Source organism: Oncorhynchus gorbuscha, linkage group LG14 (genome assembly GCF_021184085.1).
Source record: "Oncorhynchus gorbuscha isolate QuinsamMale2020 ecotype Even-year linkage group LG14, OgorEven_v1.0, whole genome shotgun sequence".
In the NCBI taxonomy this organism is placed as follows: domain Eukaryota; kingdom Metazoa; phylum Chordata; class Actinopteri; order Salmoniformes; family Salmonidae; genus Oncorhynchus; species Oncorhynchus gorbuscha.
The window spans coordinates 8,756,920-8,775,372 of NC_060186.1; the positions used below are offsets into that span (position 1 = coordinate 8,756,920).

An 18,453-nucleotide genomic window follows, 5' to 3' on the forward strand; every position below is an offset into this window, starting at 1 on the left:
ATTAGACATAATTGGAAAGGTAAAAGCCACGTGATGGTGCCCTTGCATTTACTTGTCCAATCTTGTAATAATGATCAATGATTGCTGATGCAGGAGGAAGGATGCACTTTTCATTCAACTACTCTACCCACACAAGAGGGCGCTGTGCAGCATATCCTCTCCCGATGGGTCTTTGCCAAGTCTTGTGCCTATGCTTTGCCCCTCCTTTAGAGCTGATGTGACTTCGAGTGTGTGTCATGAACAACAGCACTAGCAACAAAAGTGAAATTGGCTGTTTCCTTCAAAATAAAAGTCCCCCATTGAAACTGATGCCAAAGGATGAAAATAGTAGAATTATGCCACAATTGGACTAGATAATGGTAAACGAGTTTGTTTTATAATGTTGGTCTAAACATTTAACGAAAGACAATTTAACACAAAACATAAAATTCAGTTGAAATTGCACTGTGGATGTATATAGACTTCAGAATTGCATTGGAGGCATACTTAAATTGCAATGTACAGCCTTACCTATGGATCTTGGGTCCATGAAATTGGGTATCAGCCTATTCAGTGACACCTACAGATTACAATTTACACAAATATTATCTTTGTTGCTCTAATTGCGGGACTTTAACTGGGGAGTATTTTTCTCTGGTCATGCAGGAGTAATAAAGGCCTAGTTAACTAATTTTGTAAAATAAAAATATACGATTATTACTTTTATTTTGATTTATCAGGAGCTTCTCGCGGATATACAACTCACACTGTAGAACAGTATGTGGAAACACAGAGCTAGATAAGAGGAACAGGTGGCCGTGTTCAGGTTGTAAAATGGCAGTGAGTAGCGTGGATTAAAAGGAGGAAATTGAGAAAAGGTTGGAATGGCAACAGCTGTGCTGGAATGAGAACAATATGGGTGTCAGTTCTGATTATATAGAGCGGGAGAATGAGGGTCAAGGACTTAAATGGTCTGTAGTGGAGACACACAGGAAGAAGAGAGATCATGATACAGAAAGCAGTGGAGCGTCTAGGAAAGAAAGCATAAAGATGGCCAAGGTTGGAAGCAAGAGTCATAATGTGTCAGAGTGGAAAGTGGTGATGGTGTTTGATGAGACCAAAGGGCCTCATTTACAACCTATCTGCCAATGCCTTGGAGAAAGAGATAGGTGAAGTCAAACTATCCCGGTTCATTGGAAAGGTAAATTGCTAATATTTTGTGGTAGCCAGGCTCAGAAAGGGAAGATTCTGCAAATGGAAAAGCTTATTGGGATGAAGCTCAAAAGCCATATCCCTGGGGCTTATGCTAGGTTGAGGGGAGTCATCACTGGGGCCCCAATATCTACGTCCATAGTTGATATTAAAGAAAATGTGAAGGGAGGCAGAGTGATTGAGGCCAAAAGTTTGCTCAGTAGGAAAGAGGGTCAAAGAAGTGAAAGTTTATCAGTGCTGCTGAGGTTTCAGAAGGTTTTGCCTGGAACAGTACAGATAGCATTTTCTTATTTCAATGTTGACGTGCTGAATAATTATAATGGTGGATTGTTTCAGCAGGTTATAGATAAAGTTGAATTGATTCGGGGGCATGGGATGGGTTTTTAGCAGGTATTGATTTGTTTTTTATTTTTTACTTTCTAGGTAGACCGTGATTCATCGCAAACTTCAGGACAGTACGTAGCAGTATGCACCTTGAACGTTTGTTTGACCGCTATGATTTAAAGATGAATAGAATGGCCTCACACTCCAGTACAGTAGGTGGCGGTGAAGAATAATGTATGGTCGTCCTTTATGTTTAGTAGATTATTGAAGTACCACAAGAGTAAATAGCGATTTTCTGAAACAGGGAAGAAGAGTCTGTCATCGTATGGGCAAGGCTTTTAACCGTGGCGTTTCTCAGGTAAAGTTGCCAGCTATCTTGCTAACGTTGGCTTTTTAAAATTTTAGCTCTTGCCAATTAAATCGACTTGCTGCTGGGGCAATCAGGTTTATCTAACTATTTTGACTAGAGTTGGCTAGCTAGCTACTGTTAACGGAATCGAACTAAATTGTGAATCGCTGTAACTAGCTAGTTATGGCTAAATCTAACCATACCTTAACGTTACTTATTTGGGACGATACTTTATTCAGAAGTTGTCCAGTTTGCACAGTTAGCTGACTACTGTTAGCCAAACACTAACAAAACGAATTGTGTAGATCAGATCTGACCCGATTGTTTAAACTGTACCAGGGTCGGACAGGCTTCCTATGTAGATTAAAGCTGAAATGTATAACGTCCGGTGTAGATTAAGACTGGAGAAGGTTTGGAAAGCGTAGCTAACAACCTCAATCCGAATTGTTCCAAAATGGCTGCTGTCCTGCTAACTCACATGAGGACAACATAGCAGTCATTCAATCTTCTTGGTATGACGACAAGGCATTTCCCATCCCTGTTTTGAGGTATGTTTTCTGAACCATATCTCGTGCCGGCTCCAACCCTAGTGCAGCTAAGCAATATAGTCGGATCTGCTGGCTAACTAATTGTACAAACTAGGACGTTTTCATTCAGCTGCCCTGAATATGTCTGTGGGTGTTTCCTTTCAATTAAGGCATAGACGACCAGGTGAGGGGAGTTCTTTGCTAATTAGCGACCTTAATGGAATGAGTTTGACATGTACCCTGAGAGACTAACAGTGAAATGCTTACGGCCCTTCCCAACAATGCAGAGAGAAAGAAATGAGAAATAACAGAAAAGTAATAATAAATACACAACTAGTAACAATAACTGAGGTAGATATGTACATCTGACTAGTTATAAAATAAACAATAGCAGCAGGGTATGTGATTAGTAAAAAGGGTAAATTCAGATTGTCCAGGTAGCTATTTGGTTAACTACTTAGCTGTGGCTTGGGGTTATAAACTGTTCAGGATCCTGTTGGTTCCAGATTTGGTGCATCGGTACTGCTTGCAATGCGGTAGCTGAGAGAACAGTCTATGACTTGGGTGGCTGGAGTCTTTGAAAATGTTTATGGCCTTCCTCTGACACCGCCTGGTATAGAGGACTGGATGGCAGGAAGCTTGGCCCCATTGATGTACTGGTTACACACTAAATCAAATCAAATGTTATTTATATAGCCCTTCGTACATCACATGATATCTCAAAGTGCTGTACAGAAACCCAGCCTAAAACCCCAAACAGCAAGCAATGCAGGTGTAGAAGCACGGTGGCTAGGAAAAACTCCCTAGAAAGGCCAAAACCTAGGAAGAAACCTAGAGAGGAACCAGGCTATGTGGGGTGGCCAGTCCTCTTCTGGCTGTGCCGGGTGGAGATTATAACAGAACATGGCCAAGATGTTCAAATGTTCATAAATTACCAGCATGGTCGAATAATAGTAAGGAAGAACAGTTGAAACTGGAGCAGCAGCATGGCCAGGTGGACTGGGGACAGCAAGGATTCATCATGTCAGGTAGTCCTGGGACATGGTCCTAGGGCTCAGGTCAGTTGAAACTGGAGCAGCAGCATGGCCAGGTGGACTGGGGACAGCAAGGAGTCATCATGTCAGGTAGTCCTGGGGCATGGTCCTAGGGCTCAGGTCCTCCGAGAGAGAGAAAGAAAGGAGAGAATTAGAGAACACACACTTAGATTCACACAGGACACCGAATAGGACAGGGGAAGTACTCCAGATATAACAAACTGACCCTAGCCCCCCGACACAAACTACTGCAGCATAAATACTGGAGGCTGAGACAGGAGGGGTTAGGAGACACTGTGGCCCCATCCGAGGACACCCCCGGACAGGGCCAAACAGGAAGGATATACTACCCACTACCCTCTGTAGCGCCTTGCGGGTCGGATGCCAAGCAGTTGCCATACCAAGCGGTGATGCAACCAGTCAAGATGCTCTCAACGGTGCAGCTGTATGACTTTTTGAGGATCTGAGGACCCATGCCAAATATATTCAGCCTCCTAAAGAGGCATTGTGCCCTCTTCACAATGCGGACAATGTGGACCATGATAGATCCTTAGTAGAGTGGAGACAGAGGAACTTGAAACTCTCAACCTGCTCCACTACAGCCCTGTTGATATGAATGGTGATGTGCTTGGCCCTCCGTTTCCTGTACTCCATGATCAGCTTCTTTGTCTTGCTGACATTTGATTGAGAACTTGTCCACAGGTCAGATAGAATAGATGTATAACACATAGGAATAGGTCTAGGGGAAATGTGCTATAGTAAAAAGGGAATACCTAGAACCATACCGCCCTGTTCACATTACTTGGCAGTTTTTCAGCAGGGTCAAGCAGTCTCTGAACCCCATCTTTTGTTCTGTAGCTTGACTCATTTTGTTACCGCCAGGTAAAATCCAGGACACATACTTGCAACTTGTCTAGCTTCCTCAGTGGGTTGTGGGAGTTGCGGTTGAAGAATCATTAATGTATGAAGGTTTTCTGTGGTCATTGACCTGCAGTAGAATCTGTCTAACACTTGTAGAGAGACAACTTCAACTGTGTCAGATAAGGGAGGAACAAAATGTTCCACATGCCAGACAAGTGGGTGACAACATTCCCTTGCAGTAATCTCCAGCCCAAAGCCCTGTGGGGTGTGATGTGTGACTGGAAATGAAACAGGCTGACGGTTGCTAATCCACGGAATACAACCTTGATCCAAGCATCAGATTCTCAATGCACAGCACACAGACACTAAGACTTTGAGAGGCGATGTCAGGACAGGTGGGAGCAGAGAAGGGTGATCGTGACAGTAATCACTTAAGTAGGTCTTATCTCTGCTTCATCTCACTGTCATTACCTCTCATTCCCCTCCCAATGCAAAAGCCTCAGTATAGATGAATACATGACAGGTTGTATATAACCCCACCACGCATGCTGCTATTAGCACAGAGTCAAAAAGAAGATGGAATTCACACGGTACCTCAGAGCCTGGGATTTCTCACATTGTCTGCTCTCCTGACCTTAAACACGCCTGCATAGTGTGTTAATCAGCTTCCACCAGTCACTCAACATTGCTTATTGTTTATTACTTTTGCTGTGTTGGACCCAACATTATGACACTTTAGACAATGGTTACATATTTTCACCAATGCCAGGTATCAAGTCCTCTCAAAGATGCTTCTGAATGTCCTAATTCTCTACCCATTGACATTGTCAGAACAAGCCTCTTAAAATTGCTCAAAAACAAACTCCTCCAATTAGCTCTTTCTCGAAAAGCCCTGCTTTATATTTCACAGGCACGGACATAAATGAATCACGCTGTATATTAAACACTTCAGTTTCCCACGTTTCTCTCAACTGGTCTCTGACCTCCCTAAATGCTTTCTCATCGTCGTGGGTGATCAGGCATACCATCATCGTGTCATCAACAAACTTAATGATGGCGTTGGAGTCGTGTGTGTGTGTGTGTGTGTGTGTGTGTGTGTGTGTGTGTGTGTGTGTGTGTGTGTGTGTGTGTGTGTGTGTGTGTGTGTGTGTGTGTGTGTGTGTGTGTGGCTATGCAGTCGTGGTTGAACAGGGAGTACAGGAGGGCACTAAGCACTCGCCCCTAAGGGCCCCAGTGTTGAGGATCAGCGTGGGGGATGTGTTGTTGCCTACCCTCACCACTTGGGGGGGCGGCCTGTCAGGAACTCCAGGATCCAGTTGCAGAAGGAGGGGTTCAGTCCCAGGATCCTTAGTTTCATTTAGCTTCACAGTGTAACATTTTAATTTCTGCCGAAATCAAAATGAAAGAAAAGTTCTTGCACATTCAGCAGGCTGTGGTGTTAAATAGGCTTTTAGAAGTGGCGTCTTTATTTTGTTACTCATCGTTAATGCCGTCTTTGGTGTGCTGATTAATTCACAAGCATGCTTTTTTTCCCCACTACTATTATTTATTTTGATTAAGTCATACAAGTGTTACATTGTGTGAAGTTTAAAATACATTATCATTACTATTAACACCAAAAAACATTTTATGTAATAAAATATTTTTATTCGTCTTCCTCAAATGAACGGGAAGATGATGCTATCTTAGCATTGGTCCTCAACTCGTGGCTCAGTCATTTCATTCAGGTGTTAGTGGAGTTATTAGGGAGTTTAGCCTTCCCTGGAGCATGTTTCTTTCTGAAGACTTTTACCTGGCTGAAAGGTGAGACACATTCGTATGAGTGGTTGACCAAAATTGCCTCTTCGTACGATAGCCCTCTAGCTTGTGGATGTATTTCTGGCAATATTTATTTAGCCATCCCATTATGAACTACTGCTCTTCCTTGTTCTCAGTTAGATGCCAAAGTGAGTCATGTTTTAAACCCAGGAGGAAAGGCTAATGTCCAAGTCGTAGTGTGACATGATCATACCCAACCAGCCAAAGTTAACTAGCTAGTCAACCTCACTGTCGACCCACTGTCTCTCCCTCTGTATGTCTCTCCACACTGGAGAATATTGACATGTTGCTTTGTCTTTCAGGGGCATACATTGTGTTGTACTCACTGCAGATTCTTGGGACCAACATGAGAGCTGGAGGTGGGTTTTGCTATAATAGGTACCTTTTTTTTGAGAATTAGCATAACTTTCATCACATTTACATGGGTGAGTGTGTGACAATTGTTTATCTTGGCTATTCTGTCCACAAACCATATTCTTAATCACAGGACAACATAGCTATGCCTATAGCCTACTTGTTTATAGGAACCCCATTAGCTACTGCCCATGTAGCAGTAGCTAATGGGGTAGCAACTACTCTCCCTGGGGTCAAAGAACCCTGTCATAAACCTTAGAGAACTTGCAATATTCTATATTACTTCCGGGGGGATGTATAAATGCGTTTTGGGGGGGGATGTTCCTAGACAAAGGCTTTGAAATGTCCAAAAATATTCTCTGCTAAATGTTAGGTACCCCGCAAAATCAATACAGTTCAAGCAATAATAAACAATAAACCGTCACGCAACCTCACTTTAACCTTACCATTCTGTATACATCTGGCCCTTCTTTCTAGAATCGGCTTTCTATTTCGCAACAAAGCATCCTTCACTCATGCTGCCAAACTTACCCTCGTAAAACTGACCATCCTACTGATCCTCGACTTCGGCGATGTCATTTAAAAATAGCTTCCAATACTCTACTCAGCAAACTGGATGTAGTTTATCAGTGCCATCCGTTTTGTTACCAAAGCCCCATATACTACCCACCACTGCGCCCTGTATGCGCTAGTCGGCTGGCCCTCGATACATATTCGTCGCCAGACCCACTTGCTCCAGGTCATCTATAAGTCTATGCTAGATAAAGCTACGCCTCATCTCAGCTCACTGGTCACAATAACAACACCCACCCATAGCACGCGCTCCAGCAGGTACAAATTGCAAAAATCGCTGAAGCTGGAGACTTATTTCCCTCACTAACTTTTAACTTTTTTGCCCCACTGTATCTGAGCAGCTGACCGATCGCTGCAGCTGTACATAGTCCATCTGTAAATAGCCCACCCAATCTACTTACCTCATCCCCATATTGTTTTTATTTACTTTTCTGCTCTTTTGCACACCAGTATTTCTACTTGCACATCATCATCTGCTCATTTATCACTGGTGTTAATTTGTTAAATTGTAATTACTTCGCTACTATGGCCTATTTATTGCCTGCCTACCTCATGCCATTTGCACACACTGTATATAGACTTTATTTTTTTTGTATTGTGTTATTGACTGTACGCTTGTTTATTCCATGTGTAACTCTGTTGTTTGTTGCACTGCTTTGCTTTATCTTGGCCAGGTCACAGTTGTAAATGAGAACAACTAGCTTACCTTGTTCTCAACTAGCTGACCTGGTTAAATAAAGGTGAAATAATAAATGAACTAAAATGTCAACCCAAATACATCCGGCAGGGCAATAATAGTCCAGCGACACTGAACATCAAAGGGAAGCGCAGTGGGGAAAGTATGTTTGCTGGAGCGATAGAGGGAAAATGAGTGAGAGAGGGGGGTTTAGCTGTTGACTTCAGGCTTGCAGTTGCACTGTCTGTCAGTCTGATACACCTGATGGTTTGTTTGTCAAAGCTTCGCAACACTGTTGCTACTAATCCATTCGATCAGTGAAAGGAGCGGGCCCCAAAGATTCCAAACACGACCAAGAGCGTTTACACCGGCGATCTAATCGAGTTGATTTGATTTGAACACCGGCGATCAACTTCAACACTTTACAAACGAATCACGCTGAAAATAAACAACACTTCTGCCAGGAGTGAAACACACTGTCAAAACTACCACGCTGACCGAGAGACTCCATACAGAGCCGGAAGAGCCAACGTTATTATCTCCCTCCTGACTGCTGCTGTGCTCTTAAAGGGGCATACTATACTATACTTGGTGGCTTATCATTGATGGATGCTAACTGTTTTTCCACCTATTCCACACTAACTTGACCAAATTCAAAACGGAATTCCTGCTCTTTCATTATTAGATCTTCAATGCACATATGTTGGTTCAATGTTTTAACAGACTGTTTGTATTCTTTACTGGTGAAATAGTCATTGAAATTATTTTGCTATATCAAAAGGTTTTTTGCTAAAATGGCCCATCAACATCAATGAACGATGTAGATTGAATTGGGTTTTCTGTCCATGATATAACTTAAGGTGATCCAAAGTATTTTCCCATAGTTTAAATGTCATTTCTTGTTTTAGTAATATTATTTTTTCTTTAAAAAAATAATAATAATTGAGTCAATGTCTCAGTTGACGGTATGTCAACCAATCAGCTGAGCAGCCTGAATTGTTTGTCACTTTCTTAATTTCTTTGAACCATACCATGTTTCAGTTCATTGACCCAGGGGGCTCTAACAGTTCTCAGTTTCTTAACAGGTACATGCTTGTCAACAATTGGCAAGAATAATTTTACAAATACTTTCAAGTGCTGCATTTGGTTTCTCCTCATACACATCAGGCCAACAAATGGTTTTAAGAGTCCTGAGAACATTTTGTAAGATCTGTTATAAATAGCTTTAGACCCTGCCTTTGTTACTTCTGGCTTTTCTTGTCATTGCCACAATGTTATGGTCACTAGCCAATGGGAACTGATATTGCTTTGGAGCAAAGCTCTGCAGCAGTGGTGAAGATCTGACCAATACAAGTGGATGTCTCAGATCCCAACACTATTGGTTTACACTCTCGTTGGTTGACTGATAACCTGGGTCATGTTACAGGCTTTAGTCACAGTAAGAAGCTTCCTCCCGAGAGGACAACTAGATAACCAGTCAATGTTCAGGTCACCAAGCACATTTAATTTCTCTGTTAGCATCAGAGACCTTATGACACACACACATTAGACATGGTGTTGAAATAGTGTTCCAGTTCCCCTCTCTCCTCTCTCCCACTGTCTATTGATCTCTTCATTCTCTTTCTTTGGTCTATGTATCTTATTTCCTTCAGGCATCTTGAAGTTGGCTGCATTGGTTTCTGTCTTTTTCTTGGCAGTTTTCCTTGCCTTCCAGCTGCTGGAAATTAACATGGACTTCAATCTGGGGAATGTGTTTGGTGAGTTTGGTTACAGGTGTTTTCCAGTTTTGTAACTGTGCATATCAATCTATTGCCTGATCTTGCATGGAATTCCAAGGAGGAATCACTTAGTTTCAAAGGCTATTATTTTGAATAGATCTCTCAATAGATGGTATTAATAATCTTCACCAGGGATTCTAAATTTAGGCCTTCAGAAAAACCTTTGTCGTGTCTGCATGCGACACCCCTTAGTCTCTGGCTGAAACTAAATTCACACACTACGGAGACGGAAGGTGTGTAGCGCAATGTTGTTTTTCGTCACAAAAGGGGTGGCTCCTTGTGATATTTTCTGGCATTCGGACGTACTTTTGTGCTATCTGGAAATTGAGACACTCGGTATCATTCCTTCCGCAGCCGTGGGGCCAGTGTTGTCGCTCGGTTCCTTGTTCTGATCTACAGGTTATTCATCAAAGTAGCCTATTTTGTATTTGTAACCAAATATAATCTCTGCGACTGTTCAAACGCTAAACCAAACAACAAGAATCCACCCCCTGAAAATATTTAGTTTATTAGTAATAACCAGTGATTCCAGGCTATTGTGAAGTGGTAGAACCTGCTTTAGCCAACTAGCTAGCCATGTGCTTTTATCTGATATCTGAATGAGTACACAAGCAGGATATCAAACTGGGATAATGTTTTAGGTTGTACCGGCAAGTAGGAGAGTATTTGCTCGGGCATGTTTGCAAAAAAGAATTTAAAAAAAAGCTAAACCTGATTTCACATGGAGATGTGTGATGCTAAAAGGCCTGGCCAGCTTGCTATGTGTTTAGCCAGGCTAAAGCCAGATTTAGTGAAAAGCTCAATGCTTTAACTTTCTTAAATAAGGAACTCATGAGCTCACGGGCTAATGTCACAAAGACATCTGGAACTGGAGTCTAACTTGTCTGTTTCTGTCCCTCCACAACAGGGTCTATGCCTGTAGAGGAAGGCCGTAAGTATACTTCAATAACTTCTCCTGCTGCATCACTTTAACCTGATTTCCTCAATCAGGTTACATTTCTTCTTTTCTTTCCTCCCTGTGGTATATGAAAATCAGAGCTGATCTTCTCTTAACAAACCATGGAAACACCTTACCATGTATGCTTAAGTGTTAGCTAAGTAGTTAATCTGTGTGTATTGTGTACTTACCACCAGGCCTTTATTGTTAATGTTTTGGTTCTTTAGCTGTTGAGTTCTATGTAAATAGTCTGGTTTGTTCTGTAGGTGTGTGAGGAATATTGTGCGTGAGAGAGATTCAAGCTATGTGTAATAGTATACTGTGTTTGCAGGGCCTAGATATTTACGTGTTCGCTGATATTGTGTGTTTTTGAGGGGGGGGTGCTAAAGTGTGTTGGTATTGTATTCTCTGTTTGGAATTCCATACACAGCTACCAGACTGGAACGCTACAAGTGTGGTCTCTCCAAGCCATGTCCCGAGGGACACTTCTCCTTTAAGATGGCCAGCGGAGCAGCCAGTGTTGTCGGTCCCAAAATCTGCCTGGAGGACAACATGTAAGAGACATGATGGACCAATAATAACAGTACAACCATAGACCCACATCCCTCTCAACCTATAATAACAGTACAACCAAAGACCCACATCCCTCTCAACCTATAATAACAGTACAACCAAAGACCCACATCCCTCTCAACTCATAATAACAGTACAACCAAAGACCCACATCCCTCAACCCTATATTGACAGTACAACCAAAGACCCACATCCCTCTCAGCCTATAATGACAGTACAAACAAAGGCCCACATCCCTCTCAGCCTATAATGACAGTACAAACAAAGGCCCACATCCCTCTCAGCCTATAATGACAGTACAAACAAAGGCCCACATCCCTCTCAGCCTATAATGACAGTACAAACAAAGGCCCACATCCCTCTCAGCCTATAATGACAGTACAAACAAAGGCCCACATCCCTCTCAGCCTATAATGACAGTACAAACAAAGGCCCACATCCCTCTCAGCCTATAATGACAGTACAAACAAAGGCCCACATCCCTCTCAGCCTATAATGACAGTACAAACAAAGGCCCACATCCCTCTCAGCCTATAATGACAGTACAAACAAAGGTCCACATCCCTCTCAGCCTATAATGACAGTACAAACAAAGGCCCACATCTCTCTCAGCCTATAATGACAGTACAAACAAAGGCCCACATCTCTCTCAGCCTATAATGACAGTACAAACAAAGGCCCACATCTCTCTCAGCCTATAATGACAGTACAAACAAAGGCCCACATCCCTCTCAGCCTATAATGACAGTACAAACAAAGGCCCACATCCCTCTCAGCCTATAATGACAGTACAAACAAAGGCCCACATCCCTCTCAGCCGATACACAGGGGCCTAATTAAAAACAAGTATTTTAACTAAGACGTTTTATCCCCCCCCCCACACCCCCACACACACACACACACACACACACAATAACCTTGCACTTGACTTTTCCTACTTGCACTGACTTTGCTGATAACTACTTTCTATTTTGAAAGAATTTACAGCACTTACAATGACTTATGTAGTTGTCTCACTCTGCTAAATGACTAAAAGCTAAACATATTTTGCCAGGTAGAAATCTAGAGTGCAAAGCTGACACAGTAGGATATTCTACAAAATAATTATCCATGTCTGTTTTACAGGATGCATTTCTATTCTTATTTTATAGATTCCTAGACAGACTCGTGTAGACCGGTATGAACTATCTTGTAACTGAGATGGAGATTCAATTTAAACATGCCTGAAGCAACCTGTTGACTGTTAACCCTCTATTTAATTAACTGTTGACTCTTGTGGCATTCTGCATCAGTGTTATTGAAATCCAATTCCTCAGGAATCAAGTCTGGTTAGGAATAAGTATTATATTTTTGTGTCGACGCTATACGACCAGGGTGTGACAAGTCTCAGTACAGTGTTGAAGAACACGACCGGGAACAAAGACAAGGATGGGACAAACCTAACCACAAAGTACCCAATAAAATACATGCAGGCTCACTGTCACATAATGCTTAATTTGTCCTTTCAGATTGATGAGTGGAGTCAAGAACAACGTGGGCAGAGGAATTAACATCGCCCTGGTTAACGGTAAACTAGCCTTGTCACTGCTACATGCCATAGACAAACAGTACTTCTCCTTGTCGTCAAATCGGTTGTTTTACATGACTACATCTGTGAGTAATATGACAATTGAAAATGACATCTGGTGTGTGAAACATTTACTTTGTTCAGCGATTGGCAGCTCGAGTCCTTCGAGGATGTGTAGAGTGCCTAGATGGCTGTTAGTGCTGGGCTGGAACAAAAGCCTGCATACAACATGGCCCTGGGTTAACTACTTCAATACTAACCTGTCCATACCGCTGTTGTACAAAACATTAAGAACACCGTCCTAATATTGAGTTGCACCCCCTTTTTCCCTCAGAAAAGCCTCAATTTGTTGGGGCATGGACTAATGTACTACCCTGAATGCACTATTCATGATAGGAGTTAGCCTGTGATCGTACATTAGCTTGTCATGAACAAGTTGTTTGTTCTCCACAGGAAAGACAGGGGACCTCATCAAGACAGACTACTTTGACATGTGGGCGGGAGGTGAGGCCTTAGTTTCACTTAGATTTCCTGTGTTTCCGTGTCATGGAGTGCCTCTTGACTAGGCAGGCGGACCAGGCAAACCAGTCTTGTACCTGTGTATTTGTTGTGTGTGCAGATGTCAACACGCTCATCACATTCCTGAAGACTATTGAAGAAGGAACAGTAGTGATGATGGCCACGTTTGATGACTCGGCCTCCAAGTAGGTGTTTTACGAACTGAAAAAAAGATGCACATTCAGCATTTAACTTCTCCGTGAACTCTTAGATTATAATTTTAAGCTTAGGCAAATACTTCAGTTAAGTGTCTTGATCAATCTGTTTCGTTCCTCCAGGGACTGAATTGAACCCTTATAGAATTAACAAATGACTATCACATAAATAAACCCGTTAACTGACTGCGGGGAAATGTAAATGAATTTCTCCCTAACTGCTGATATTAAAGGAGTCACCAATTACTGATGTATAACAATGGTGACTAATAGCAAAGGTTCAAGTAAAGGAAAGAGTGGTAGGTAGAGATATTTAAGTCTACAGACTCTCAATGACTTTCTAGCTGTGTATTCACTAGCAAACGGACAGAAATGGTGAGGGACTACCTGAACTTGTCCAATAAACTTTATTTTTGTTGTGAAACATTTCAATATGGTGTGCACAAATGAATACGACCCTGCTTTGCGGTCCACAGGCTGAACGACGAGTCCAGGAAGATGATTGGTGAACTTGGCAGTTCCAGCATCAGCACATTAGGCTTCAGGGACAACTGGATCTTTGTGGGAGGCAAAGGGATCAAGACCAAGAGTCCATTTGAGCAGGTAACTTCAACCCCCCCCCCTTTAAAAAAAATCTTCATCCTCCTTAACCTGGTTTGTTCACATTTTTTCTTTCTGGTCTGTTCACATGGGACTTTTTCACCTCTCCCCGTTGAAATATCAAGGCTTCAGTGGAGCACAGCTGATGGAACTTTGTCTATAGAAATACCATTTATCATGATACAGACTCATTTTCTAGCCCTGTCATAAAGAGTTGTGTGACATCCAGATGCATTTCATACAACCCTCAGACAACCCTCAGACAACCCTCAGACTCAACTCTGGACCGCCAAACCAATCCCACTGCATTTTTTCATTGTTCCCCTCTAATCAGGGACTGATTTGGACTCGAGACACCGTGTGTGTGCAATTGAATTATCAGGTAGAACAGAACCAGCAGACTTCGGACTTGTAGAGTAAGAGTTGAACACCCCTGGTCTACAACGTCGCAGATGTCATTGGAGGATTGATTACCGAGAGGCAAGTTGAATATCCCAAATGGAGCTAGATGAAGCCAGAACAAGAATCTACTTGTTGAGCATAGCTATAGCCTTCAGTCTGGTGTTCATGGTCCGTTTGTCAAGGTCCCGACATCAGCGGATAACTGTCCTGCAACAGGGCACTTTGACGTGAGAATGCACTCGAACGTGACGTTTGTTTTTGTAAACTAAAAACTTGCTCTATAAGATATGTAAAACACAGCCTTTCCATTATTTAGTTTTCGTTCTTTACAGTCCTGAACTATTGATTTCATTATGAGTTTCACAAGACAATTTTGAGAATGCTGTCTTTTTCCATTTCCATCTGACCCTTTAACATGTTGTCCCAGAGTGAACAGGCACTCCTTCAATATTGACTTTCCATCCTCCCTCATGTCTTCTTGGGACATTGTTTGTGATCGCTGTGCCGGTACACACACAGCCTTATCAGACAAGAGGGGCCATGCAATGTGCTTCCCAAATGGTGTCCTATTCCCTTGTAGTGCACAAAACACTTGCACTATATAGGGAATAGGCTGCCATTTGGGATGCTACCATTGGGTCTAATCCAAAACTTCTCTCTGCCTCTACAGCACATAAAGAACCATGCCGAAACCAACAAGTACGAGGGCTGGCCCGAGGTGCTGGAGATGGAAGGCTGCATACCCCAAAGACAGGAGTGATCTTTTCATTTGATCCCTCGACCGTTACCTTCATAGCCGACCCCTTCACGCCTTTGGTTGCGTCTCCCATTCTTCTCTTAAAATAGTGTACTTGCACACTTTCCTATGATGGCTCTAACAATGGTTGAACCTCCCTCCACCCAATGCTAACACCAACGCAGCCTTGGTATTTTAGAGACTGTCCCTCTGCGTTGCAGCTGTCAATGTTTGCAGCAATCGGTGTTTGACGTCAGGAAGCATCCTTGTTTGTTTGTGTCAAGGTATTGTCTATATATAGAAAGAGGAATGGTATGGCAGAAATTCCTGTTATTGGTTATTCAGCAGAATGTACCAAGATCACTGTGAAATTTGTAAATAGAAATACAAAAAAAGTATCAAACTTTTGAACATTGATATTGTAATATAACATCTTGGAAAGCTATATGGCTTAAGATTCTTGTTACTTAAGAGTGAATTTATATTATAGCTTTTTATCTTTAGTGATTGGTCTTTTAAATTGTTAGTTTTTGTGTGGTTTGGGAGTGGAATGAATGAGGAAGCGTGTAGCTAAATCACGTTAGTGGGGATTTTGACTTGTGTGCATCTTCCTTGGATAGAATGAGAATCATTGGTTTTGGATGTGGGTCATGTACCTAAGTGTTTCAGTAAAAATCTATAGATATTTTAGGGAAATATTTAGCTGGTTTTGCTGATTTGATAAACAAATCACTTGGGAATTTATTGGCACCTTGACAGCCTTGGAAAAACCATTCAAGAAATAGATTGATACAGTACAAAGATGACTAGGTTCTGATTTTGTGGCTAGATCTTACTTTCCCCAGTATCTCTGGTTTACTTTAGAGACTAACTCTGCATCACATATCTTCCACTAAAGCTTTGATTACCTCATTGCGACTGACTTTTTTGTTCTTATCATATAATGCAAGAACTGCCTAGGCTGAAGCTCATAGCTTTTAGCTGAGTTACTGTTGGCTTTTGCAACATTGCATCATGTCCCCCCTGGATCTTCTTCAGTGAGCGGTCTCAGTACCAATACCACTGTTCATTAGCTGTGGTCATATTAGCTACAATTCAACCCAGCTGTCACTTTGTCACACTTGGAATGGAGTAAGCTACATATAACAAATAATACATTTGACGTTTTATTTAAAGAATTAAGTCAATTAAGCACAAATTCTTATTTACAATGAAGGCCTACACCGGCCAAACCCCGATGACGCTGGGCCAATCGTGTGACGCCCCATGGGACTCCCAATCAGGACCAGTTGTGATACCCTGGTTCCATTCCAGACTGTATCTAGTGACTCCTCAAGCGCTGAGATTCAGTACCTTAGACCGCTGCACCACTCGGGGACCCATGGATTGATTCAGTTGATTAATTCCTGTTCTGTGTGTGAAATTGAATCCATTGGGACATTATTGCATATGCAGTTATGTCATGTGTTTTAACTACGGTAGCACCTGGTGCTGAAAGTAGCACACGTTTCAGAGTGTAATGTAAAACTCTTGTTGCGTTAAACATCTCACCTCGGTCCCCTAGTTGGTTCAAAGGATAACTCTGTTTTTGGTCAAATGGCAGGAATACAATCCTGTTTCTGTTTGCTTTTAGGGCAGTACATGTAACCTAACACAATGTGATTGTGGAGGCTATTCTGAAACCTGTTCCCCCATCCACTTGTCTATGGAGTCATTGTAATGAAGGATTTCTCCTTTTGTCTTGACATTGGCAAGATATTTAACACAATGAATGACATCCTCTACATTGCCTTTAAAAAAAAGATCAGTGTTCTGTTTTTTGGTTTCATTTGAGGACCTTGAGTGAAGTGAAAAGCCCAAATCGATACCCCATCGTTGCCATTCCAACAACAAGTGTGTCCTTCCTGCTCTTAATGGAATTCATCCCACCAATGTGCCTTGTCTGACTTACAAATCCATAGACAGTCTATGTAATATTTCCTATTTCTGCATCTCTAGTAAACTACTGATTTGTTAGTCATACATGTTGTTGCAAGGGAGTTAAATGGGGAACAATTCTGATTATTGTAAGACATTGCAACAAAATGAGTCACATCTGTGTCGTGAAACATTTCAAACAACTTACCATTCATGAGTATGATTAATAAAGCTCAACCTGTCTTCATTGTACATGTGACATTTCTCTCAATGCCTTGAACATCTTAAATCCTTTATGTTGGCAGATAAAGTTGACTTGATTTTAGGGAGGAAAGAAGGAGTACATCCGGCTTCTTCACCTGTGGGGTCGTATGAGGGGGTGCTGAGGCATATTTCTGTCTGGTAATGCCCTTTTGGGAGGAGAAACTCGTTTTCATTGGCTGTGCCTGGGCCCACCCGACCCCTGCCCAGTCATGTGAAATCCATAGAGTAGGGCCTAATGAATTTATTTCAATTGACTGAATTCCTTATGAACTTTAACTCAGTTAAATCTTTGAAATTGATACATGTTGCGTTTTTATATTTTTGGTCGGTGTAGTCATTGCATCAATCTGGCTTGTCTTCAGGAGGTTGCATCATACTCAATGTTGCAGATGGAAATGGCATGAATAGATATAGCTCATTGTTTTGTTACTGTGACACTGTCCATTCTACATAGCCTAATGTTTCTAAACTAAGAACATTCCACAAGGTTGTGCTGGGATTCTATTACATAATAACCAAATACCATATTCTCTTTGCAAAACGTCAGCAATAATTTACCACCTGGTTTTTAATAAGAATTATAAACTGGGTGGTTTGAGCCCTGAATGCTGATTGGATGACAGCTGTGGTATATCAGACCATCTTCCACAGGTATGACAAAACATTTATTTTTACTGCTCAAATTATATTGGTAACCAGTTTATAACAGCAATAAGGCACCTCATGAGTTGGTGTTATATGGCCAATATACCACTACGGGCTGTATCCAGGCACTCTGTGTTGTGTCGTGTTTAAGAACAGTCCTTAGCTGATATTGGCCATATACCACATGCTTTTGGGGCTTATTGCTTAAATATATGACTGACTGTGGCTATTGTTGGTATGTGTTTTGAATTCATACTTGTACATAATGCACATCACAACTACACACCTGTGTGGTTTCAACGCCAACAACGCTCTAATCAGATCACTTGCAGGTCATGCACACTGACCTTGCGCTCAACTGCCGTAAAACAGTTTGTTTTCAAGTGTCATCTTGACAAGCAAAAACATTTTAACTAGTAAATAATTAAACCAATACATTCGACAGTGAAAACAATGTACAAAGCAGAAGAATCACTGGTCAAATGCAAAATACATTTCAACTGTAGGCATATGCCATTTTCTTGACAATTTGGGGAGTGCTTTGTCTGGAGCCAGATAGTTGCCAAAAGGTTGAACATCGTAAGAAAATCCATACGTATATTGTTAGGATCGTA

The 18,453-nt window shown here is 41.8% G+C and overlaps 1 protein-coding gene across 3 annotated transcripts; it reads left to right on the plus strand.

Annotated features, from left to right (window-relative positions):
- Positions 1-1,742: 1,742 nt before the first annotated feature.
- On the plus strand, positions 1,743-17,182 carry LOC123994380 (protein FAM3C-like). Of its 3 annotated transcripts, none has more exons than XM_046296899.1 (10): positions 1,743-1,873; positions 6,407-6,463; positions 9,405-9,464; positions 10,393-10,416; positions 10,853-10,976; positions 12,504-12,562; positions 13,016-13,066; positions 13,182-13,266; positions 13,752-13,878; positions 14,948-17,182. In XM_046296899.1, the coding sequence occupies exons 2-10, from the start codon at positions 6,451-6,453 to the stop codon at positions 15,035-15,037; spliced, it is 633 nt and encodes a 210-aa protein (XP_046152855.1). In that variant the 5' UTR covers positions 1,743-1,873; positions 6,407-6,450; the 3' UTR covers positions 15,038-17,182. The 3 variants fall into 3 exon arrangements, with proteins under 3 accessions (XP_046152855.1, XP_046152856.1, XP_046152854.1); XM_046296898.1 differs by having other exon boundaries at positions 1,746-1,873; positions 9,360-9,464; XM_046296900.1 differs by lacking the exon at positions 9,405-9,464 and having other exon boundaries at positions 1,745-1,873.
- The last annotated feature ends 1,271 nt before the right edge of the window (positions 17,183-18,453 follow it).

Coding starts and splice junctions, on each gene's coding strand:
- LOC123994380 (XM_046296898.1), top strand. Junction 9,465..10,392: donor CAATCTGGGGAATGTGTTTG/GTGAGTTTGGTT, acceptor CCTCCACAACAG/GGTCTATGCCTGTAGAGGAA. Junction 13,267..13,751: donor TTTGATGACTCGGCCTCCAA/GTAGGTGTTTTA, acceptor TGCGGTCCACAG/GCTGAACGACGAGTCCAGGA.